The sequence below is a fragment of the Vespa mandarinia genome, chromosome 6 (genome assembly GCF_050613455.1).
Source record: "Vespa mandarinia isolate Hongniang chromosome 6, ASM5061345v1, whole genome shotgun sequence".
NCBI classification, from domain to species: Eukaryota; Metazoa; Arthropoda; class Insecta; order Hymenoptera; family Vespidae; genus Vespa; species Vespa mandarinia.
The window spans coordinates 6,487,501-6,515,424 of NC_140815.1; the positions used below are offsets into that span (position 1 = coordinate 6,487,501).

Consider the following 27,924-nt stretch of genomic DNA (forward strand, 5'->3'; position numbering starts at 1 on the left):
TTTAATTATCGTCGTGTGAATGCACTGGCCCAAACTGACGGACATTTTACTTCGTTTAAAATTACGATCGAACTTGGTGCTGTTCCTTCGAAAACGTTCCCCCTCGCTAGTTTCACGATAGAAATGTCAGACAAGGGCTCAAGAAGGAAAGGGACTTTTCTGTTCGCTCCATTCCTCCTCTCTATCTATCTATCTTCTTCTTCTTCTTCTTCTTCTTTTTCTTCTTCTTCTTCTTCTTCTTCTTCTTTCTTCTTCTTCTTCTTCTTCGTTTTCATCTTCATCTTCGTCTTCGTCTTCGTCTTCTACTTCTTTTCCTTTTTCTCACGTGAATAGTAAAATAAGTTTTCTTCGAGATCCAACGAGTTAAAAGTTTCGAAAGGATATCGCAAGAAAGGCCAATATAATAAAGTTCGTTAAAGTCTAGGATATAAGGTACAGGACGAGTTCGATCTTACTTTCGATATCGATATTTCGATCGAATGAGTTTTGTATCGTCTCCCCTGATATTCTTTCCCGTTGTAATTAAATCATTTTTCCTTTTATTCTTTCTACGTAATAATATAAAATCTTCAAAAGATAATCGAAACTTTTATCCGTAAAAATATAATAACGGGTGTTAAGATAGAAACTTTACAATGTCATTGTTAAATTATCGTCAATTAATTTGTATACAATTTTTACAATTATTATTTTAATTGTTAATGAAAATAGAAATGAACGATTTTAGATTTTCATTTCTAATATGAAAACTTACTCCGTGAAACTAAATCCATACGAATGATTTTAATAAACGTAACAGTGTGTAAAGCTCTTAGATAAGGCATACCTCAAACCGCAGAGTAGCTTAACGTTTCAACTTCCTGTTCTTATTACCGGCACCAAAAAGTTCATCTCGAAAAGCACACCTGATGATCTCGTAAAAGTAATAATATTACGTGATACGTATTTCTAGCTTGTTAATCGCGTTACTAACATTAATGTATCATTCAACATAGAAATTTTTTAAAAAGGGAACATTTCTTTTACTTGCATTTTTTCATTAAGACTGTACAAAATTAAAATTGAAAATAATTATTATGTACCTTGATGGTACATTATTAAACGAGAAAAAAGTAAAATTCAATACAAAATAATTCATCAGCCAATATCATAAGGTATGAACAATATGATGAAAGAGAAAATAATATATATATATATATTAGAGAGAGAGAGGGGGGGGAGGGAGGGAGCAGCAAAAAAAAAGCTATAATCCAATATAACAAAACTGAATTAATAATATTACAACGCAATATTATTAATTCGTTTCTGTCTATGAAACTGGTAAGTAATTTTTGAAGCTAATTAAGTGAACAATACTGACGTTAACAATACAATTATCATTGTTTCTCATTTATCAAGAGCTTCGTTAAAATTGCAATAGCACAAACACAAAACGAATTTGATTTTAACAACCTCTTTAATACTTTTTTACCAACCTTAATTAATAAATGCAAATTGATAAATAAATGATTACCATCTACATCATCGTTATCATAGAATAATATATGAATGTTAAAAAGCATTATTTATTGAGGATACAATCAAAAGTAATTATATTTAGGATGGAAAAGTATTAAGGGGGGGGCGGAGGAGGGAGGGAAATAAAAAATAAACCAATAGGAAGTATCATTTACTTACGTTAACGTGATTACGTCTACTATTAATTACACCTGTTATAGATACTTTTTACTTTTATAACTTTATTAAAAATTTTCTTTTAAATACGTACCATCCCATTTTTCAATCGAATAAAGAGATTCAGATCGAATAGAGATCAAAATTACAATTTTTCTCTTTTTTCTTTTTTCTTTTTTTTCTTTTTTTTTTGTTTTTTTTTTTTTTTTTTTTATTGAGAACAAATTTCCAATTTAATTCGATTTATTAGACTCATTTGTTTAATGAAGATCTCGTAATAATGAGAGGAAAAAAAAAGAACTATATTAATCGAATGACGAAAAGAGAATTACTTTGAAAAATCTATTGTTTATTTTATAATTGATAATTTTCTTTTTTAAATACGACAGAACGTTTTTATCAATTTCTTTTACTGAAACCTATAAGTAAATAATAATAAAAGTATTCATAATCCGATGAAATAAATTTCAACAATAATATCATACTAATATCTATCATCTAACTTAATTAAAAACTATATTATTATCATTTCTTTCATTCAATAATAACAATTAGAATGATCAATAACGATAACGAGCATAAACGTCTAAACTAATAATGAATAATAATTAAATATTGTTTCCATATTAAATTTTCCAATATGATATAAAGTTTGTATTCCATTAGCGATCGCCGACAGCGTTGGTATAATTACTTTGCGAGGGTATTCGAATTTAACATAAATTCTATTTGGCAAATGAAAAAAGAAAGGAAGAAAGAATAATAAGAAGAAAAATAAAAAGATTCGAATTAAAAGGGAAAAAAAAAAAAGAAAGAAAAAATAAGATTGAAAATATGGGAGACGAGAAACGAGATATCGGAGTAAATATAATCCCACATTGATTATTCCTACGTGAAATTTTCGATGATTCTTTACTTTTTCGCGGGACGCGCGATTGCAATAGTATCCAAAAATAAAAAGGCTAATTGTAAGAGAGAAAGAGAGAAAGAGAGAGAGAGAGAGAGAGAGAGATAAACGAAGGGTGTAATTTCCGTACCTTTTCATTCCCTTTCTTTCTGTATTTTTCTCTCTTTCTTTCTCTCTCTCTCTCTCTCTCTCTCTCTCTCTCTCTCTCTCTCTCTCTCTCTCTCGGGGGTAAGTTCACGCGCGCACAGCAGCGTGGACGACGTTGGTCGCCTCGAGCCAATCCGACGAGACGTGAAAATGAGAATGGAACTCGCCCGAAATAATACCTCGTTTCGCGAAAGCGGTTCCGAATAACAATGCGGTTCAACTGAGAGGATAGCCTAAGTACGAGGATCGTTTGTAATCAGCGGCAAGTTTCTTCTCAACGAGAGCCACTCCTGTTCTATTTCATTTCGTATTGGGTTAGAACGAGAACGAGAACGAGAACGAGAACAAGAATTAGAACTAGAATGTGTACGACGTTGACAACAATGTCGATTATATTATATGTTTATAATATAATAAGGACACGAGTAAGAACAATGTTATATTTTAAGATTGATTTTTAATCATAATTTTTATACAATTATCTTCATTTATTTTTATTATTATTTAAATATATAATTTGTATATGACTCGTAATAATGTTTTCATATTAACTTTTGTTATATATTGTTGTAAGTAATTGAATTATTTTCTTTTTTCTTTTGTCTTTTTGTTTTCTTTTATTTTTTATCTTAATTAAAAATTATATTCGATAGATTTACAATACTCAATGTGTTTGAAAATACTCTCTCTCTCTCTCTCTCTCTCTCTTTTTCTCTCTCTCTCTCTCTCTCTCTCTCTTTTTCTCTCTCTCTCTCTCTCTCTCTCTCTCTCTCATTCTTTTTATAATACTATATTTAATTTGACTCCAGAAAAGAAAAAGCTTAATATGTTTTCATCGAGCGCGTTTCATATGCATCTCGTAAATTCCTTTGAACGAAACTTTTTTTTAAAAGACCTCCTTTCTCTCATTGAATTAACAAAAACCATTTGTAAATGACAGCTTTTATCAAGAATAAAAATCTTTTATTTCCTAAGAAGAGCCAATAATATGTTTTTTTACAATACAACAAAATGTCAGGATATTTTCTCTTTACAACTTTTCTTTACCAAACTCATATATATATATATATATATATATATATATATATATACACATTTTTTTTTTATATCATTTTCTCTCCGTCTTTTTGATCACTTTGTATCCCTATGGATCACCATAAAAAAATTTATGTTTAAGTAAAATCCGAAACGATATTACTAATTTAACCGGTTACTTGATCGATATTACGATTAATTTCAAAGATAACATCGTTTAATGCATAAATAAATAAAACAACAATGAAGCACCGTCCGCGGTAATATTTAAAAAAGCAAACATTTTTTTTCCCTCATTCTTTCTTTTTTTCTCTTTCTTCCTTTCTTACTTTTCCTTCTCTTTCTCTCTCTCTCTCCCTCTCTCTCTCTTTCTCTTTTCCTCTTTCTTACTCTGCCTGTCTTCACTATTGTTTTTCCATGATATCCATAGTAACGCGAGAAAACCGACAGCTGTTTTATAAAGAATGATAAAGGGCGGAGAATAATGCTAATCTTGGTAATAAAAAGACACGTATCTCATGGTATTCTCGTGGATACACGATCTCACTCTCTCTCTCTCTCTCTCTCTTTCTCATATCTTATACGTTCGCCCTTGGCTTTCATCATTTCAGAATATAACATCGAGGATGGGATTTTTAAAAAGAATAATAGATTCCTAAAGTGATCGTGCTTACAATGAATTGAAAATATAAAAGCAATAAAGTAATGGAAGTAAGGTCGACGTTAGCTTTTTATAAGTGAATCGAGAGGAACGAAAGGATTATCGCGTGTCTACGAAAGGAACATATTTTACGTGTTCTATGTTTCTTTAAAGCTTTTTTCCTTCGAATACCATTATCGAGCGACCAAGTAACATCATTCGATATACCTATGAAAGATAACGTAATCTAAGTAAATACATATCTATCTATGTACATATATACATACATACATAAATAATATCTCAACGAACGACGTTCCTTGAATCGATATTAATGAACAGTAATATTTTATAATTAATGAATAATTTCGATTGATTAATTCTTCGATTAAATGAAATATAATATAAATTATTGATCTATTATAAAATCACTTGAGATCCATCATATCGTGTTCGGTAAAATTATAAACTATGGGTATTAAAGGCAAGACATGAGTTAGAAATAGATAGATAGATAGAGAGATAGAGAGAGAGAGAGAGAGAGATAGTTGCACTCGATACGCTCGACTTATATTTTCTCTCAAGCTTCATCGTTAAACCGTAGATCGTGTATGCTGCTTCTGATTTCGTCGGTTCAAGAGAGCAACCAGATAACGGCACATCTATGGTACATTAATCGCAGTAAATAGGATCGCGCGGTACATTAATATCTCTCTATGCATATAGTTCTGCATTAGTAACACGCAGTTACATACGATAACTGCTGCTAGCGCGATGCCGATTACGCGTAGTGTAAGCATGCCACTCGCCAATGTGCTGGCTTGCGTCTAGTGCAACCATGGGGTCTCCACTGTTATTATTATCCACGGTATTATTACTGTAATTGCGATCGTAGCGATTTCACAGTTTCACAATCGTTCCCAACTATAAAATCTTTAACAGAACGTTCCCGTCGCATTTCCGTATACTTTTATGATAATTTTCCATGCAAACAAAAGTGGACAATTGAGATCTTCCTTCCTTCCTTCCTTCCTTCCTTCCTACCTCCCTCCCACCCTTTCTTTCTTTCTTTCTCGTTTTTCTCTTTTTTCACTTTTCTCCTTTTATTTTCCTTCACGATCATACCAAGTCCTTACGAGATTTATCTTACAATCTTATAAAAATCACGCTCCGTGAAATGCGAATTCTTCTTCGTTCGTTGAAAAAGAAAAGAAAGTAGAAAAGAAAAGAAAAGAAAAGAATAGAATAGAAATAGAAAATGAAGAAGAAAAAGAGAAAGAAAAAGAAAAGGAAGGAGACACTCGTTTCTCAAGGATGACTTTCTTTAAGACAGTTTATTAAAATTCTCAAACGTCGTACGGATATAGTTCGAGTATAGTAAGAAAAGTTCAACTTGATTCTACCAAAATCGTTTCCCTTACGCTTACCTTCGAAACGAACTTATCGTTCCATCGGAATCTCTACGGGATGATTCACCTATATAAATATACAGCTAACCGAAGAAAAATAGAAGAGTAAAAGGGACGAGCTTTTCTTCACTTTCCTTTTTCTCTTATTTTCAAGCTTTTCCTCGACGAGAATGCAAGCGACTTTACCCATCCACCCGTCACTCATATCATTCCTACCATCCTCCTCCTCCTCATCCTCCTCCTCTTCCTCATCCTACCCCCATCCACCCTCATCGTAATTTCAAACGGATTACCTTACATATCCGTCTACACGGTACGCTCCTTACACTTTGCCGTTCGTCGATCCAACTGTTCTAAATTTTCAGTACATTAAGTTCTTAAGCAAAAGAAATTGCGGCCGAGAACTGACGACGACAACGACGACAACGACGACGACAACGACGACGACGACGATGACGACGACGACGACGGTGACGACGAGAAACAAGGTCACTCTCACGGGGAATGAATAAAACAAAGAATAGAATACCATGAAAATGCAAAAGATGAAATTGCTCAGATTCGGATAAAAGTCCTCTTTTTTTTTTTTCTTTTCCCTCTTAAACGAGTAAAGCCGTAAGGTCGACGTTCTACTCCTCTTTATTTCTTTCTTTTTTTTTTTTTTCTTTTTGTTCTTTTCACTTTGCTCTTCTCTTCTCTTTTCTTCTCTTTCTCTCCCTCTCTCTCTCTCTCTCTCTCTCTCTCTCTCTCTCTCTCTCACTCATTCACTCACTCATTCACTCACTCTCACTCTCTTTTTCTTTTCTCACGCGCGTCGCCCTTTAAACTGCTTACAAAAGTACGCAAGAAGGTGCAAGGAAGGTAACGCCATTGCCAAATTCAAAGACGTATTTCTTCTTTATACCACTACGACATTCCACGCTTTCCTTTCAGGTAATAGAATCATTCGAAGCACCTTTCCTCGTTCTATCTATTTCTCTCTCTCTCTCTCTCTCTCTCTCTCTCTCTGTCTCTGTCTCTGTCTTTGTCTCTGACTCTGACTCTGACTCTGTCTCTGTCTCTGTCTCTGTCTCTGTCTCTGTCTCTGTCTCTGTCTCTACCCCTTCTCTGTCTCGTTCTCTTTCTCCTATTCCTCTTCTCTTTAAAGTGACATTCTTGTATCTCACGAGTCGAGTTCGAGACCTAATTGCTTTAGAATTTACATAGAGAATGGCAGGGAAGCTACTCGATTTGCCCTTGCATTTCTGGCGGTACCGTTGAACGCAATAAAACTCAAAGGAAACATTAGAGCTAATATACTTCGACACGCGACCACGTTACTCTTTGTAATGCCTTCAACAAAGGATTTCAATTAAAGTATATTAAAGAGGACATTATTTTAAGAAATTATTAATGTTTCTACTCTGTGAGGCTTTAAATGCCCGATATTGACATATATATATATATATATATATATATATATGTTTATTTATTACATTGATTTACTACACGAGAACAATGAGAATATTTCACAAATATTCGCAGGTGTTCACATCGAAAAAGTTACTTCAAAAAAAAAAAAAAAAAAAAAGAAAAAAAAGATTAATAATAATAATAATAATAATAATAATAATAATAATAAAATAAAGAAAAAGAAAAAGACGATACACGCACGTTCGCAGTTTATTCTATTTTCATCGTTTAACTTTTTCTTTCGAGGCACTCAGAAGAGAGATCCTGGGAAATGGAGCCAGAAGAATCCGATTTTCTGTTGTTAAAGCCGTTCGGGCAGAAAATGACGTGAAACCATTTCCGCGGTCACAGCCGGTTGTTCGGAAACGATGGTTTTCTATATGAGAGTGGGAATAGGGTAGGACGAGAGAGAAAGAAAGAGAGAAAGAGAGAGAGAGAGAGAGAGAGAGAGAGAAGAAAAAGAAATACTTACTACCTGTAGTAGATCCTGACCTTTAAAAATGTCGACATTCGAAAAAGTTTCGACGAAGGAACAAACAAAAATAAGACTGGGCAAATTTTATAGGGTAAGATTCTTTGAGAACGGGAACGAGAACGAGAACGAGAGAATCGTAGAAAGTCTTATTTCGAAAAGTTTACCAGAAAACGATCCACTCGGTTCGCTGCTTTGTACGAACTTTAAGTTGAGAAGAGGTTACAACGACTTTTCTCTCTTCTAAGCTACTTTGCAATTTAGCCGCAATTATGCAACGTAAAGCCGCTGTTAAACAGAGAAGGAAATCATCCCGCGAGTTCCTATCTTTTCAAACAATTTTAACAGATTTTCTCGTGTCTCTCTTTCCCTCCCCTCCCCTCCCCTATCCCTATCCCCACTTCTTCCCCACCCACCCCCATCCTCCTTCTTCATCTATCCATCCCTTACACGAACAGAATCGTTTTGCACCTACGAAAGGGATAATTTAAATCTTTCTAAAACGAAATAATCAACATCGATGAGAACTTTCGTAATATAACTGATCGCTTAATGGAAACGCGATAAAGTCAAATGAAGTTTTAGAGGTTCGAAAGAGAAGATTATTCCCTCTATTGAAATTTTCATGGGATAATATTATATGTGACAGCTTATTTATCGGTAATAATATTATATTTGCCACCGTGGGAAATTTCGAAAATGTTTCAACGATGGAATAACAATATTGACGTAGAAAATATATATATATATATATATATATATATCGTATGATTTAATTAGATATAACAAAAATATTTTTATCATATTATTAAATTTGATATAAAACGAGAAACTCGTGACTTTTAATCGATTGTCGAATCGTACGTTTATTATTATAATGATCGAACGATTGAAAAAAAAAAAAAAAGAAAAAAAAGAAAAAGAAAGAAAATGGAATTGATCTTGGTTAATATGACTTTTGAAGTTTTCTCGTAAAATAAATCAGTCTATCGCCTTTGTAATTTTGGTAAAGCCACCATGAGCTCTGACTGTAATATTGGATATTTTCTTAATGGCAAAACTTGGAAAGGCCATCGAATCTCTTACATTCTCATGAACTCTCTTGATAAATCGGTACAGGTGGAGTGGGAGGGGGGGAGGGGAGCGTTGGGGTACTCGTTTCGATAGTCTCATCGTACGATCCCCTAAGGGGGATCTAAGAACGTCAATGGAGATGTGAAAAGAGGTTGGTTGCCTGGAGATGAGACGATTCTCAAACCAGCTTAAGAGAGAAAACACATAATATATTTCTTTTCTCATTCGTGTTACAGTCATTGTACCAGCGACTATATCGCCGTTTATTCGGGTCCAACGACCTCAAGTCCGCTCCTGAAAATGCTCTGTGGCAAAGAGAAAGCATCGATGATGTACAACGGGCAAGAAGTACTCGTTGAATTTAGGTAAAAAAAAATTATTATCATTATCATTATTATTATTATGATTATTGTTATTATTATTATTATGATTATTATTATTATTATTATTATTATTATTATTATTATTATTATTATTATCATTATTATTATTATTATTAATTCCTTATCCAATAAGTTTATCTTTATTTTTCGATAAAACGAACGGATACCTAAGGACATCTACGTATTATATTTCAGAGCTGGCCCAGAGGTATCTCCATTTGATTACAATGGTTTCGTGGCGACGGTAAATTTCATTGAAATCACAACCGAAATACCTAATACGATTACCCCAGAACCGGCCAATAAAACTTGTAAGTGCACGAATTGATTTCTTAACATAATACGATTATCTATGCGAAATGATACATACAATGATATTGTTATGGAAAAATAAAGAAATCAAATTGTTTTAAATTATTTCTATTATTTCCTTATCAATATACGCGAATTATTATTATTATTATTGTTTAGGACGTTTCCATAAATTATACGTTTCTTCTACTTGTTTCTCTCTTTTATAGCGGATATCATGAAATCGGCTGGGAATCATTTTTACAACGTAAGATATAACAATCGTGACACTGACGAACATCGTAAAGATCAAGGATCCTCGACTGGATATAGCTGTGACCTTGAAGTAAACGGGGAGAAAGTTCGTTCAGGTCATCACGATACAAGAGGAAAGATCAAGTCAACAACCTGCCGGCTCGTTCTTCGTGGTGGTACTTATCATACCGGACACGTTTCCTTGACCAGTTATAATCTCAGGTAATCTCTTTCATCCCTATTACATTTATCTCCTTATTTATATCCTTTCAAGAACAATGAGAAATATTTTATTCATTACATTTTAATTATAATATTGATCGATCTCTAATACGATTAATCATTAAAATAAATATAAATATATTTATAACGAAAATAATCATTTGGAAATATTTCTATTTTGAATGGGTTTTCTTTTTTTTTTTTTTCTTTTTTTTTTCTTTGTTTTTTTCCTTTTAACGATTCGTAAAATATTTCATAATAATCAAAGTATTATTTCACGAATCGACATACTATTTATATTTTCTCTATATTTTAATAACTTTACCAGACTTACTTCAACCGACTATTATATTCGCTAGCTCGTGAGAAACTATCTTATTATATACATAATTTTATTAGATATGTGACGTTGCTGTTGTTGTTGTTATTTTTGTTGTATTGTTGTTGTTGTGTTGTTGTTACTGTTCTCGCTTCTTACCACTGTTGTCATTCCTACAGCATCTATTTTCCCAAATCCATTCCAGTTGACTTCTAACGCGGGTTCTAAATCAAATTCTTGAAAGTAAGAAATTACGTTCGTATTGTACGTCGTAATTATTGTTAAGACGTCTTAACGAAATCTTTATTCGGAAAGTAAAGACAAGAAAATAATATCCATCCGCCATGAACAATTTAAAAACTGTAAACTTTTGAAATTACGACTTAATTAGATTTTTTTTCGATTGAATTTTTTTTTCTTTCTTTCTTTCTTTCTTTCTTTCTTTCTTTCTATTCTTTTGCTTTTTCTTTTTTTGCTTTCTCTCTTTTTCTTTTTCTTTTTCTTGTTTCTTTTGGTTTTTCTTCCATACGCTTCACATATACTCAGAATATATCGGGTCTTTAGTCAACAATGATTTTTATTCTTTTCATATACAATATATCATTGATATCTAATATTCATGGGGAAATTCGACTCGATCGGCAAAAGAAATATAGATATGACCTATCGTCGATATAAAGACTTTCGAGTTTATAAATAAAATATCTGCAATAGTAGGATACGATTCGATTCCATTTCTATAGAAATATTCTCGAAGGAAATACTGAAAAATCAAAGAACGACAAACCTCTCATATTATCGATTTCCTCTAAACCCTTACTTTAAGTCTTTATATTTATTTCTCACGTATCGAGAATATCTCTTCAATTATCTCAATAAACGATATGTACGTGATAGAAATAACATATACCGATATAGCCTGATACACACACACACACATACATATATATATATATGTGTATATATTGTTATCTATATTATAGAATAGACTCGTTAGATTGAATTTCTTAATTGATATTAATGTGAATTTTTAGAAGATACATACAATTTAAGATACATAAATGCATAAGTATGTACAATATGAAATACAATATTGCTATTTTTAATTATTCAACTGAGAAACATTGTCGTTGAGAAACATCGTCGAAATCTTTCGCACGATTATACAATTCAACTTAATTAATTTCATTCCTCGAAACGCGACATTGCGAATTTCATTATACTGAGAAGTATAGTATTAAATCACAGAATCGTTTCGTGAACGTAGATATATACACATCACATATAAACTTGAGACTTTCAATTATCGTGTAGAATAAGTACAACATGGAAAAACGAGTACCTATTTAACATTCGTATCTTCGAGGTTTACATTTGCGTTTAAAAGGAATGAAGAAGAGAGAGAGAGAGAGAGAGAGAGAGAGAGAGAGAGAGAGAATAGGAAAAGAGAAGGTAGAGAAATAATACGTGTTATAGGGATGGATTTGAAAGGGCAACTTTACTCTGATCTCGAGCATACCTACATTGATTCAAAGGGACGAATAAACGAAGAGTAAACATTTAGAGTGCCCGAAGGTTTCAATGTACAAGACAGGTATAGTAAGCTTTATTGTGATATCAGTATACGTTTCAAATAAAATATTATATATCTATGAGTCTCATTGAAGACAGTAACTCAAAATATAGGGAATACTCTTGTATATATATATATATATGTGTGTGTGTGTATGTGTGTGTGTATGTATATGTATGTATCTACAATCCTAATCTCGATCACTTCGTTATTTTCAACAAATCATAATAACATTACTATTTTATCGGTACTATTTTATCTTCCTCTCTCCTCTATTCCTTTTTCATCGATTTTTTTTATACCTTAAAAATAAAAAATAAAATAAAAAATAAAAAAACAGGAAAAACAACATATAAAAAAAAATTCATACTATTTTTACGTGAATGAGAGAGAAAAAAAAATGATCAAATTGTCAATATTATTATTGTGATTTTTCAGCGCGCAATCGTGTCAATCGATGATCGAGATATTCGACGGTATACCGGAAGGTGGAATAGCGAACACGGTGAAGTCCCTCGTACGAATTTGCAGTCCGGCACAAAGGCTACCACGAGAATTTGCTCGACGAGATGAGTGAGTAAATAACGAAAAAAAAAAAAAAAAAAAAAAAAAAAAATGAAAACAAAAACACAAAAACAAAAGGAAAACGAGAAGAATAAAAAAAATATGTATATAAGTATTAGATACCTTCAATCGATCTCTTACGCAGAGAACGATCTTTTTTTTTCTTTTTTCTTTTTTCTTTCTTTATCTCCTCGAATCATAAACGAGAAAAGTCAATGTGACGAGGAGACTCGGTTTTTTTACAAAGAAAAAGGAAAAAAAAAAAAAAAAGAAACAGAAAAAGAAAAAGAAAAAAAAGAAACGTATGAATGTCTATACGATCACGAGAAATTTTTTTTCTTTTTAGTCTCATCTCATAGTCTTGTAACTTTCATTCATCTAGTACAAACGAATGCATTCCTTCGCTTGAAACGGAGACAAGATCGACGGAATGCGTTCTTTTCTCTTTCTATCTGGCTCTCTCTCTCTCTCTCTCTCTCTCTCTCTCTTTCTCTCTTTCTCTCTTTTATCTCTATTTTTCTCTATATCTCTTTCTCTCTCTCTTTCTATCTGTCTCTTTATACTTTTCTGCTTACATGTACTTACGTAGGTATATATATATATATATATATATATATATATATACATACGTCTATGTATTAAAAATCGTAAAACAGTCGCCAACACACATATACATCATTCGTATTTCCACTCGAGAATGAGAGCTGCCACATGGAGCGATACCTCGTACTCATCTTGCCGGAAGTCAAAGCACGAAAGATGACTGGGTTGGGTGGGCTCGTTTTATTCCATGGTACCTGTATTTAGCTAGAGAATATATTCAAATGAAAAGAGTATAATAAGAGAAAGGAAAAAAGGTATTCCCTTGTTCTCTTGGATTACGAAACGCTGCCCGTATCCGTGAGTCAATAGAAAAGTCCGATTAATATTAAAAAAAAAAAAAAACAAAACTCTCTTTTCTCTTTCTCTCTCTCTCTCTCTCTCTCTCACTCATTCTCGTATTTGTTTTATTTTTGTTTTTCTTCACTTTAAATATCAACACAGAATCATAAACATTTTATGTAACACCATCTACGCGCGATAGCGTGTTAATAAAACAAATTCACACGGGAATTCCATGCGCGCGTAAAGCGCGACAAATCATTCGAACGCGCGGAGAATGTGCGATATCGTTTACGTTATAGAGAAATGAAGCGAACGATATGGATCCCGCGAACGTTACCGATTCGAAGGAATAATTCAAGCATTCACCTATGAATGAGACAAATAATTTAAGCGCTCTCTCATACAAACACACATACACACATACACACACATATTCTCTCTCTTTCTCTCTCTCTCTCTCTCTCTCTCTCTCTCTCTCTTTCTATATCTGTCTATCTATCTATCTCTTTTACATCCACATTCTATTTTCGTTTTAGCAAATGCATAGCTCTGAAAGGTGTATCAATTCTATAGAGAAAATTATTTGTTTCCTGAACAGTGGTGCGAAACACCCCCTACACCCATGTGTCTAACTATATATTTTATTATTCGACCGATTAAATGCCGCTTTAATGTACGATCCTATCATTTATAATTAACGAGCATAAAATCCCTGGTGATAATAGTCGATCGTCGTTGGGCATATTAATAATTAGTTCCCGTAAATTGACCGGTTTGTCGTTCCCTTTTTTCACTCATCATTTTGTTCCTCCTTTTTTCCTTTTTAATTTTTTTACTTTTCTTTTTTTCTTTCTTTCTTTTTCTTTTTTTTTTTTCTTTTGCATTCTTCCTTTTCCTTCTTTTTTCTTTTTATTTTCCTTTCCCCTTCGAAGTTCGTGTGATTAATTGTATGGATTATTTTTGACGAACGATCTATAATAAAATAATACATTGATTGTACATGAAAATTATATGAATAATTATTTTTCCTTAAAAATCGTCGAAAGTGAAATATTTCGTTTGTGGAAGAGTTTCCGGTGGTAAAAGAACAAAAAAAAAAAAGAAAAGAAAAAAAAAAATAATAATAATAATAATAACAGATAAAAGAGGGAAAAGAATTTTCAGAAAAAAAGTTATCGTTGTTATTTCTACATTGATCACCGTGTACGTACATATGTATGTACATACATATATATATATATATATATATATATATATATATACATGCATCACATCACATCGAGTTAACCGATAATCGAAAGGGTCGTTATTCAAAGATTCGTACCGAACATTACTAACGCCAGTTTCGAAATGAAGATCGACGATCGAGAGAAGTACGAAGGGAGAACAGGTGCAGAATAGAAACGAAAGAACGAGAAAAACGACGATATTCCAAATCGATGTTCGATTTAAGACCGACCTTGAATTTACTTTACGAATTTCAAAAATTCCTAAGTAAGAACTTACAAAAGTGTCCTTTTGGGATTTCATGAGTAACGTTTTAGGATACGAAAACTAACGACAGTACTGGGAAAACTGGAACATTCCCTAACGTCCTCATAAATGTAATCTAACAGAAAACGAAAGAACGAAAGAATGAGATAAAGAGAGAAAGAGAGAGAGAAAAAAAAAATAATAGAATGAGCAACAAAATGTCATAAACTATCTTTCAAGAAACGATTTTCGTATCGCCCTTAGAAAAATACGCGAAAGGATAAAAATGAAAGGAATGTTCATACAGAAAAGTGAATTCATTCTGATACGTTGCACACACACACACACACACATAAATACACAAACACATACATAAGTGTGTGTATATATATATATATATATAGATATATATTATGCACAGCCGACAGAAATAGTAGAATAGAAATATAAAAACGATATCCAAGCGTAGGTAGAATTCTATATATGTATGTACGTATGTATGTATATGTATCTATATGTATACATAGGAGTATTCTCGTCGTCCCGTAGGAACTGACCGCCGGTCAAAAAGGCCAAGGGATTTCGACGTGACGGCTCAAACGATTTTCCAGCCGTGCGTTTCTCTTTATGTTTCTACTCAGGAACATTCTGATTTTCCGACCGAAGTAACACCTATGTCAAAATTCACCGCACCTGCGCTCTACCTATATATAAATTTACGTATTACATCAACCTCAACGTAAACCCGTAAAATTTTCATACACGAACGACTAATTTAAACGTTGACGCATTAAATCAAGAGAAAAAGAAGAACGAAAATATATATGTATATATACATATATTATATATATATATATATATATATATATATATATAAATATTTAGAATGGATTATAAAGAGTAATGGAAGTTGACAATGAGGTCGTTTTTTGAAAGGAGCCTCATTTTGACGTTGAAATATTAATGACGAATAATACAATGTATAAAAAGGAAAACATAAGACTTATTAAAATTGCAGATTTTCCTCGTCTCATCGAATAATGATGACGTTTACACGTGAGAAAATACATTAGTAAGAGGAAAATATAGAGGAAAAGAAAAAAAAAAAAAAAAAAAAAAAACTTGAACTTGATAAATTTATAGACGGATGGAGAAGAATTCTCGTTCGACTATAAAATGTCGTCATTTCAATCCTCCATTTTACGCTTTGATAATTCGCTATCTAGTTTTTTTTCTTCTCATTTCTATGTTTTATCATTTCGCCGAACTATTTTGTTGTTTTTCGCCAAACTCACATTCGCCCTACGTGAGAATCTCACACAGGCATCGTCCGACGACGTAACAGCCAGTTTTTAATCTATTTTAATTTCTTAACGTTTTCAGACAGCCAGCTGTAATTTATGACTGGTAGGCGGCAACGAATAGGATGTACCATTGTACATACGTACATACATATATACGTACGTGCTTATGGGACTGCCACGTGTTTTATGCTGGCTAATCTCGTAAAAATTCATGCAAAATAAAGCTCGTGCTTCATCCCGCACGCTTCGCCCGCAGGCACGTTTCCCATTCCGCGATGAGATCACGGGATCTTTCCCGGTACAAGCTTTCATGATGCGTTTAAAACGACGTTAACCTCAACAGACTTTCAATCTGTTCTCGGTTGAACCGCTTTCAAAGAGAATACAAGAAAAAGATATATATATATATTATATATATGTAATATAAATATATATAACAGATATATAAGAGAAAAGATCGATATTTTCTTACTATTCAATTTCCGACATTAATTTAAAATAAATACTAAGGATATTAAATAAGATCGTCTTGAAATTTTTAACTGATTCTTTCTTATTATCCTATTCTACGGAAGAGCTTACTTGCTCGATCAATAAGTTCACTAAGAAGGATCGTCGAATGGTAAACGTAAGATCGATTTCGCAAGAGTACCTATCCTTTTCTAAATCAACAACAATCGTATTCCGATCGAGAAGTTCTCTCTCTCTCTCTCTCTCTCTCTCTCTCTCTCTCTTCCTATTTCTATCTCTGTCCTTCCTGTTGTCGTTCGTCCATTCATAAAAGTTTCTTGAACTTTCTTCGAAAACTCATAGAAATTTTCTTTTGGACCAGGACACGTTCGATCGGTATTCCCAAATGCCACTATAGAAAATACGAGCTGTCGATTTTGTACCAAGAAAACCACAGTTCTCCATGTTTACGATGCAAACCTGTAGCCTGTCGAGAATCGTTCCACTCCTGCAAACATACCTTTCCCTACTTGAGAGATCTTGGTATAGCGTGTATAGGAATGTACATAGGTACGTACATATGTACGCTTTCACGTGTACACAATGGCCGACCTTACTATTATAGCCATTACTACTTGAAGTTCCAAGTAGTTCAACCAATCACGCGTATACACGTAAACATCTTTTGAACCGCTATTATTTACTTTCTATCGTACAATCTCGAAAAATAATTCCAATTTATTGTTACACAATTTTTATTCTATTCTTAAATATAATTTATCTAATCCAAAAATGAATAAATCTCTCTCTCTCTCTCTCTCTCTCTCTTTCTATCTATCTATCTATCTATCTATCTATCTATCCATCTATCTATCTATCTCTACATATATGTATATCATTAAAAAACTGAATATAGCCATTATCATGAAACGAACGAAGATAATTTTGGATAAAAAATTTATATAACATTTAAGAAATAGAACACGTTACCATTCTTACGAAATCCAATCTAACCATTATTCGGGTTAGACGTCGCGGAGCTTTAAGAAAAATCTGAATTTCAGGCCCTCACTGGGTCTTGGTTGGATTGTACGGAGAAAAGTACACAGTGATATGTATGCCAGGTCGACATACACGAAATCCAAGGATGAAGAGTTGGCCGTTAGCCAACTGGGTCGAACGATCTTTCGATTCGGGAAGCCTCGTCTCAAAATATCATTACGACGTTTTCGGTCTTCTCAAACGTAACTATATCTTATGGTTGGCCCGTCAAAAGGATCACCGATTGAATTCTGTAATGTGATGAAAGATTCTTGTTAAATCGATGTCCCGATATTTTTATCCTATCGTTCATTTTAAAATCATTCCAATGAATAGAAAGTAAATATACATATATACATATATATATGTGTGTATATGTGTATGTGCATGTACACACGTATATCGAATGGATAAAGGAACTTCAGTTATACATAGGTATTTATCTTTGTCTATGAACAAACTCATTTCATACAAGAATATAAATACCATAGAGAAAGCATATTAGCAAATCAAACAGGCAAAGGAACCTACTGAATTATCATGGCCTTCTAACTTCTGGCAGAGGATTCACGGTAAGGTTATCGCGTGGCCCTTCTCCCAAGGCGTCCATTTACAACTTCGTCCGAGCAAAATGGAGTTGAACGATGTGCAAAATTTATCGAGCACAAAATGTGCTTTGTGACAGTACTTGGCCGAACTTTTGGTCCTCTCTTGTACTCGCGTGTTTCGTCATGCGCGTTCTCGTGCTTGCCACACTCTTTGGTGTATAAAGGCAAAGCTGCATAATTTACAACGAAGTTCCTACGGGCATCCAGTAAACGAGGAAGAAGGGAGAGGGAGAAACAGAGAAAGAGAGAGTATATATGTGTATGTGTATGTGTATGTCTATGTATGCGCGCACTCATATATGCATGTATGTGTGTGTGTGTGTGTGTAGATGGATGGATGTGTTTTGTCGTTCATGAAACTATCACTTTGACGATCCTTCTCAATATATCCGTGTAAGCTCGTCTTTAAGAACGAATCAAACCGATCATTATTCATAATAAGATACCGGGTTTCTTCTCAAATATCATCTCTATTATCTTTCAAAATTCTCTTTATTCTTTATTACGAATAAAACAGAAAGAAATTGGGTCGCGCTCTAGCGACCATTTCTTTTTGATGGGTATATTTTTTCATCATTTATATTGATGAATATATTTATCCATCAATGTTATATTAGAAAACTTTTAATGAATAGGTCAGGATTTATATTGTATGTATAAGGAGTAGAAATATCGCTAAATGATTTGGACTTTTTCTTATATTTTTAGATAACTAATATTATATCAACGTATACGTTGAAAAATTCATTATGAAATTCCATTGAATCCTTTATTGAATCGTTTCGATATTAATAAAACTAATAAAAGTTCATTGAATCTGTGATATAAAGATATTTTTATATTTCAAAATTTTAATCGTCAATGATTATAAACAATCGACAAAAATAAATATTTTTACGAAAGAATTTTTTCTTTATTTTTCTTTCTTTCTTCTTTTTTCTTTTTTATCTTTTTTCTTACTCACTCTTTCCATACGATAATATTAATCGATCTTGAAATTCATAATGAATCAGAATTATATCGAGATATTATTTACTATTTCCTGTTAAAGTATCGATGATAAATGATAATATTAATGTGAGCTTTTACGTTTATATCGGGTAAGGGAGAAAAAAGAAACAAAAAAAAGAAAAAAAAAAAAAAGAAACAAAAATAATGACAAATCCGCCCTTTTTCCAAATAAATTAAAATCCTATAATTAAAATGGAACGGAGCTTAATCTCGTCATTATTATTTCTTATTGATTCTCGTATTAAAAAAAAAAAAAAAAGAATATATAACACGTTTCTACGTAGCTAGTATCAATCGTTCTTTTTTCTTTTTCTTTTTTTTTTTCCTTTCTTTCTTTCGTGTTTTCTTTTCAAAGAACCGTCGGATGTTCTTTCCACGAACGTCTAACGGTATTACAGATACTTAAGGTGTTAAAGGCTTCTTTTTTCCACGTCTGTAGATACGTCGAACCAAAGCGATACTCATCCAACGGTAGAGACATGACGGTGGTCTTAAGACGAGCCACAAACAATACTACTGACGAAGAATACATGGACGTATCTTATTATTTTCACAACGGTAAGTTATTATACGTTCGGATAAATCTTCTTCGAGATTTTTCAAATTGTTAAGCAGCCCAAATTTATTTCATCATTTATTTATTTATTTGTTCGTTTGTTTATTTGTTTATTCAATTAATTGAAATAATCATTCGACAAAGATGAATATAAAAATTGCATAAAAATATATATATATATATGTGATGGAAATAGAAGAAAGAAAAAAAGAAGAATAAGAAGAAGAAAAGAAAATTTTATAAAAAATAGTAGTGTCTAAGGAACATCTAATCGCTAAATTTCCGTTGAAATTTAATCGTCCATTGAATGTTAAAACGTTTTGAACGTATCGAGGTAGATTAAAGTATACGGGGAAAAAGGGGTTTTAAAGTATATCTCGTCGATGTTAAAAGTAATAGCTGAATAATACTATGAAAGATGAAAGAAAAAAAAAAAAAAAAAAAAAGAGAAAAGAAAAGGAGAAAAGAAAAAACAAGGATAATAATTTATATGGAAACGTAGCTCGTCACAGGAGAAAAAGATACCGACGAAAAAATATGGAGAAGCCGTTGAAAAGCTTTTTATTTTTTTTTTTTTTTTGGTTTTCTTTTTCTTTTTTCTTCGTTTTTTTTTTTTCTTTTTATTTTTTTCTTTTTTTACGTTTAAGTGGAAAACGTGCGCGGACTGGCTTTAGTCGGACGTTCGAGAAACCGGCCATTAAACACTTAATCAAATTTACGCGTTCTTCCATAAAATAACGCTTAAGGTTATAAATGTTTCATTCTTCGGCCAAATAATTTGTCAAACAAATTTCAATGTTCGTTAAATTCGTTTTATCGCTTTATTTACATTTATACGAAAGCTCTTCCGATAAGTACATATATATATATATATATATATATATATATGTATATATATGTGTCTATATATATAAATAAATATGTAGTATCAACGTTTACAATGTATTTTACGTTATCATCCGTAATATCAATAAGAGATATTACACTTTTTTGATCGAAGAAAAATAATGATGAATAAACTGGTATATATGATGATAGGGCCGACTAGTTAATTGTTTCTATTTCATTAGATTTATCTTTTTTTCGATGGTCTAATAAATGAACCAAAATTCTCATATAAAAATTGATTAAAATCGTTCACGTCGATAAACGTAGAAAATTCCTCGATACGAATAGAATAATAACGCTATTGATTGTTTTAATTCACCACGGAATTATAATGTTTTAATAAATACGGTTAAAGCAGAGTGAAAATTTGTTCGAATAAATAGAAGATATTGGTATTTGTTGAAAATCATAATTCGGAGATAATCGAAAACATTCATAATCATTAACATTGTTTCTACGAATACAATTAATAGGACGGAATTAAATTTTCGCGATGTTTTTTTGTATTTTATTTTTTCCTAATCGTGAACAAACGAATCGACAACGAAATTAACTAATTTGTAATTGATCCATCAAAGCTCAAAATATATATATATATATATATATATATATATCTCAATAATATTCGAAATAAGTCGCATTGTAATTTATGCGGAAGTAAAAGTATCGTGGAAGAAAAAAAAAAAAAAAGAAGACAGAAGAGAAAGAAAAAAGAAAAAGAAAAAAAGAAGAAAAAAGAAAAAGGAAAAAAGAAAAATTGTCGAGCCGATAGATAGAGCAAAACAAAGCGAATGACGAAAGAGACGGAAGTCACACCGGCGACAAACCACCAGCATCGTCGATTTGACGCTGATTGACGAATGTCCTCGTCGCTTGTCGACGTTATTACGTTTACACGCGGTACATGCATCCAGATACCTCTCCTCTCTCTATCTCTATCTATCTTTATCTCTCTCTCTCTCTCTCTTTCTCTCTCTGTGTATTTCTCTCTCTCTCTCTCTCTCTCTCTCTCTCTCTCTTTCTCTTCCTCTTTCCAATACCTCTCTCGAGGATCAATAAGGCCGATTTTGTAGGTTGAATAGTATTCGAAAATAGAATCAAACTGTATTTGACTGTTCCATTCTTAAATTAAAACGAAAGGCACGTTATGATCAATGAATGAAATCACGAAATATCAATCGAAATCAATATATTATTTATTATTTACAATATTACAGAATTTTTCATTCTATCGTAAAGTGAAAAAGTCGATAGAAAAGGCGATAAAAAAAGAAAAAAGAGAGAGAGAGAGAGAAAGAGAGAAAGAAAAAAGAAAGGACAAAAAAAAGGATGAAAAATAACAGATCTAATTCCTTTCAATGTTTCTTTCGAAGTGAGATTATTTCGTTCGAAAAATTATTATCTTCCCTATCGTAATCTCTAATAATTTATTTATCGATCATTACAATCAGTAACTCCATAGGTATTATTGTACACGTTTCTTTAATTCTCTCTATTCCAATGGGAGAACAACTTTTATATACTTTAATCGAAACTATCCACCTCACGTAATCTCATCGATAATGGACTTTCTTTTCAAATTACCGATTTTATCTATCACTCGACGATCTTTTTATTCTTTTCATTCGATTCCACATAGTACCGTTTAAATATCTTTCATTAATCAAATACGTGCTATCTTTTCGTCTCTCTCTCTCTCTCTCACACACTCTCTCTTTCTCTCTTTCTTCTCTTCTCGTTTTTATTCTTTTTTCTTTTTCTTTCTTTCTTCTTTTTAACCTCGGAAAATATCCTTAGAACTTTCATTTTAAGCCTACGACGTACGTATATAAGGGAGCGCAAAGTACGAAGGAAATCGTAAAATTTGATGCTATCCTCCGAGACCGATTCCATCTTTCTTCGAAGAAAGCGAGTATACCTTTCCTTTTGACCCCAATACACGAGCTGCTGCCAACGAGTTCCTGGGGTTATTTCCTTTAATTGCAAGGCGAACGCGTGAAATAAATTTCATTTAAATACCTCCTCCTCCTCCTCCTCCTCCTCCTCCTCCTCCTTCTCTTCCTCCTCCTCCCTCATCCCTCCTTGAATGGACCTCTATACAAAAGAAAATTTCTACTTCGGCGTTAAAATCAACTACTACCACTTTTGATCGTGACTCGACTTTATGACGACGAAAAATTATGAAAACTCGACAAAATTTGTATTTGTTGAATTCGTTTTCCATTTCTTTCTCTCTCTCTCTCTCTCTCTTTCTCTCTTTCTTCTTCTTTCTTTAACCCATTTCACACGTCCCGTATCATTATCTTGAATGAAAAATTCACGATATTATTGTATAATACTACCGTAATTATTATTCTTTTTCTTTTCCTTTTCTTTTTAATTATCACGTATTCCCTTTTCTTAAAGTTACTGACAGAAATAATCTCGTCGGTATTTTCCTTTTAAAAAATAATAAAGATAAGGTACACGAAACGAAGTCGATGAAAAAAGAAGGAAAGAAGGAAAAAAAATAAAAATAAAAAGAAAAAAAAAGAAAACGATCTCGCATTACCTTTGAAATTCAATCGACGGCTTTAGAAATCGAAGATAAGATGACCATCAAAGGTTAGTCTCCATTTATTACCCTTTTACTCTTAACGAAATCAACTTAAAACGTTATACTATCTGCAAAAGACAAATTGACTCTTGGACACGCTTCAGATAGCCACTTCGTCCCCATTCGCCAGGCGCTGCATCATCCAGCTTCGATGTTGCTACCGCTTTTACACTATATTAAATACACTTCATTAATTATATTTGCATTCAGAAAATAAACGACCCTCCGCCAGTAACGCTTCGTTCTCAAAGCGAATATTAAACGAACGTTCGTTTAAGATAAATTATCAACTTTTGTTGGAAATCTGTCGTTGGGGATCTGTCCATTGAAACTTTTACAAAACTTCATTTTTACGATGAAATATTTGGATTAATGTAAAAAGAGAAAAATATAGAAAAAACAAAAAAAAAAAAAAAAAGAAAATACTTTTTATGAAATACCTATAATATCGCGAATGAAAATGAATAAAATTTTGTATCATTGAATGTACGTATCTATGTATTTCATATTATCGAAGATAAAACGAGATAAATTTAGATATATTAAAATGAACGATTTAATCTTCTCAAAAAGATAGATATTTCATGATTTAATCATAAATACCATGAATATTGTATTCAATTAATGTTATATCCAACATCATTAATGTATTATTATATTGGGAATGATTTAAAATCATTCTCGAATAATCTCGCAAATCATCGGAATTGTAGAGGACGATTCTGATTCACGAACAGAGACTATCGTTTTGTATGTTCTAGAACGCGAAGGTGGTACCCAACAACCCGGAAGCTTATGCGACGTAGAATATTATGGATTAACTTCATTGGAGGAAGGTACCGTTGTACATCCAGAACCACATCGATTGTTCGCCGTAGAGGGCCCAGCAAAATGCAAACAACATTTTATTCCTGCGACCAATCAGTCGGTCATTATAACCGTGAGTTTTCCGCAATAAAAGAATAATAATAACGTAATTTTTTTTCTTTTCTTTTTCCCCCCTTTTTTTTCTTTTTTTTCTTCATGAAAACATACATTTCCATGCATGATGAAAACCATTTGAATTTTACTTAATGAACGACCACTGAACGACGAATGGCACATTCTCATACATATCCGTATACAGGAACGTTCTTCGATTTAATTACGTTTTCTTTTTAATTAACAGAAACAACGACATTCCTAAATCATTGTTCTCGTGTTCTTAATAAAATGACGTTACTTGCAGGAATAAAAAATAGTAAATATTATACGTATGTAATGTATATACGTTATAGATATATATATATATATATATATATATATATATATATATATATATATATGAGCAATAAGCAATCGAAATTATTCGCGAATGAAACTAATGCACGTTTGCTTTCCTTTGTTTTGCCGATAGATCTATTCTATTATTACTTCATCCTTTCTCCTTTTTTTTCCTCCTTTTTTCTTTCTTCTTTTCTTTTCGATTTAATTTAATTTCATTTCCTCTTTCCTTGTTCGTTCTATCCTTAGGTGGAAAGCAGTTCAAAACAGATATCGAATAATCTCTGCGAAACGAAATGCGGCGACAGCGGGTGTCATTGCGTCAGTAATAAATCATTGGAGAATATGGATCATCTTCTGCTCGTCTCTGAAACTGGTCATGTCGTCACCTGTCTCTGCGGAAACTATCAGGTAATCCGAGCCTGATTTCTTCTTTGAAAGTAATCCTCGACGACGTAATCTCGACGACGACGACGATTTATCTTTCTACCCGTTTCCTCTCCCGTTACTTTCGCGAAATTGCTTCCTTCAAAAGTTCGAGGAAGCACTACTCATTGAACTCGAGCTCGTTTAATTCGGAAAATGTTCTACTACGAGCAGCCGTTGATTCTCTTCGGTGGCAAACCGAACGTTCTTATTTTACTTCTTTGCCACACTCCATCGTCCGATATCAAGAGTTTCATTCAAAATTTATTCACCGGAGATACGCTCGTAACGCGAGTCCATCGATCGGATGCCTTATATATAAATTATCCGTTCCCTTTACCAATCCACATTTATCTCCCGTTCATTTCCTTCTCTTCTTTTTTTCTTTTTCTTCTATTTCAAAAAAGAAAAAGAGAGAGAGAGAGAAAGAGAGAAATAAAAAAAGAGAGAACAAAAAAAGAGGAGAAAAAAAAGGAACAAAAAAATCCAACGACTTATCCCGATCGATCGTTTCCTCAATCGTTCGCTCGGGACTTCCTTTTTTTTCCTTCCTTTTCTTTTTTCTTTTTTTTTTTTTTTTTTTTTCTTTTCCTTTTTTTTGTCCTGTTTACCTTTTTTACTTTTTGCCTGCGCTTAACGATAAATTTTCATTCAAATCAAATACAATCTTCTCGCAATTTTCTATCTATTTTAAAACATTTCAAATCGTACCAATTATGACTTTATTTGTCTACTTGTATAAACTTGTACGAATAGGACTGGCTGCCAGTAGGAATAAGAAGTTGGACACCGGTTTATATCGAATGGTCGAGATTTTCGATGGGTGGACTGAATTTTCGTGCCGCTTATAAGTTCGTCAAGGATACTTATTGCGGTGATCACACGACGAGAAAACTTGAGGGCGAGGTGAACGGTGGCGACCTAGCTAAAGCTGGCTTAAAGCTCAATCAGTATTATCAGCAGAAGTGTACTTGGATCTTAGAATCTCTGACCGATCGACAGATTACCATCGAGGTGAAGTCCAATCAGAGTAGTAAGTAGATTTTTCTTAATAAATTAAACTCTCTCTCTCTCTCTCTCTTTCTCTCTCTCTCTTTCTTTCTAGTTAATATATAAAATACAGATATCTCTTTAAATTGTTTTAAGCGTGAGATAACACGAAGAACATTGATAGATTAAAAATCAAATTTATCATATAAAACGTTCGAATCCTTTGAAAAGATTTTACAAAATAATTAAATATGGATAATGAATATTTTTATGACTTAAGATCAAAGAATCGTTAAAAGTGATTGCGAGACTCGTACGTAAATATTCATGTTTGTAATATAGACGCTAAAATGTGTTCCTGCCATCTTATGATATAAAAAAGATATTGACAGGGGGGAAAAAAAAAAAAGATAAAAAGAAAATAATCAATTCCTAGGAAGTCTCTCTACCACGTTACACGTATGTATATACGTTTGTACAACATCGATGTATACGCAAAGGGACGCTACTGTGTGTGTGTGTGTGTGTGTGTGTGTGTGTTATTGATTAAATTTTTTTGCGCTAAAAAAAAGAAAAAGAAAACGAAAAGAGAGAAAAACAAAAAGAAGAAATCTTATTATCACTGATATTCAAGCATTTTTGAAGACTTGTCGAAACAATTTTCGTATTTGCGAAAAGATTTGAAAAATTTTTTTTTAACATTGCTCTAGATCCGCGCAATGCGAATCCCTAAAGGATTTTAAAAGAAACAAGAAATATTTAAGAAAACTACAGAAGGAGGTATATTAAAACCATTTCCTTTTCCGCTCTTGGCGAAGCTTTGGGGTTGTAGTTTCGTCTCTGTAATTCCCCATCTCTTTCTCAGACAGTGGTTAGGAAAAGCTAAGAAAAGAAAACCTTGGGAGAGAAAAAAAATAGGAGAGAAGAAAAAGAGAAGAAAAAAAAAAAAAAAAAAAAAGAAAGATGATAGAAGAGAGGTAAAAAGAAAAACACGAATAGAAAGAGAAAGAAGAAAGGAAGATGATAGTAGTTTCACAGTAAAGCTTTTGTTTTTCTTGTCGTACTAAATCCAATAAAGGATTTTTCTTGAAAATTTGGAATCTCGCTACATCATTCGTTTTCAAAGTTTTCATTTATACAACTCTTCGCCAATTTTTGATCGTTTTATCGAAATTTATAAATGCAATGCTACGATGTCAAATAAAATCTATTTGATATAATCGACGATTATGATTGGTCGTCTCGCTCTCGTTTTAAAGCAATTTTTTTTTATATCACACAATATTATACGTCTATTTTTTTCTTATTGACAAAAAAGGATTACATTTACTGACACATTGCGTAACAAGATATAGATATAAACGAAATACCTCATTAATGACGATGTATTGAACAGAATGATAAAACGACAATCAAATGTTCTCTTTCATTCACGATTCATCGTAAAATTTAATCAATGTGTCCATCTTAAATATGAAAATCGTACGACTATGTCACTGAGATCCTAGTCTGCGGATTTGAAGAGCGTCAAGAATGTGGATAGAACAGGAGCGATCGAAAATCTCTTCTTATCACTGTGTACCGTCCCTGAAATATTCTCATAAAAAATGCACAATACTTTTCTCTACGTTTTTTCTCTCCTTTTTTGTTTGTTTACTTTTTTCTTCTTCTTCTTCTTCTTTTTTTTTCTTTTTTTTTCTTGTTTTTTAAATTTATTATTACCACTCTTTCTCCGTACATTTATGCAAATATTTGCATAGCACTTCTCGAATGCTTCAAAAATTCCATTCATATTATCAAACAACGAAAGAACGCTATAATAATAATAATATTATTATTATTAATAATAATATTAATTAATTTCAAGATACAAATTAAATGGGATTATTATTATAGTATGTTTAAAAATGAAAAAGTGAAAATGTTTCAATTGAAAATATATACAAGTACAATGTATATATTCGTCATATTACAAATTATCGTTTAACTTTTATACTTTTGTTGGATCTTTGATAG

At 32.3% G+C, this 27,924-nt stretch overlaps 1 protein-coding gene across 6 annotated transcripts in view; it reads left to right on the forward strand.

Annotated features, from left to right (window-relative positions):
• Window positions 1-27,924, forward strand: part of LOC118440794 (uncharacterized) — a 166,672-nt gene that overhangs the window by 137,085 nt on the left and 1,663 nt on the right. For all 6 annotated transcript variants that reach the window (XM_035864346.2, XM_085657750.1, XM_085657749.1 and 3 more), the window contains 8 exons: window positions 9,047-9,175; window positions 9,389-9,504; window positions 9,715-9,961; window positions 12,292-12,426; window positions 19,629-19,747; window positions 23,991-24,169; window positions 24,742-24,903; window positions 25,675-25,951. In XM_035864346.2, the coding sequence (XP_035720239.2) occupies window positions 9,047-9,175; window positions 9,389-9,504; window positions 9,715-9,961; window positions 12,292-12,426; window positions 19,629-19,747; window positions 23,991-24,169; window positions 24,742-24,903; window positions 25,675-25,951 (1,364 nt within the window). The remainder of the gene's footprint in view (window positions 1-9,046; window positions 9,176-9,388; window positions 9,505-9,714; window positions 9,962-12,291; window positions 12,427-19,628; window positions 19,748-23,990; window positions 24,170-24,741; window positions 24,904-25,674; window positions 25,952-27,924) is intronic.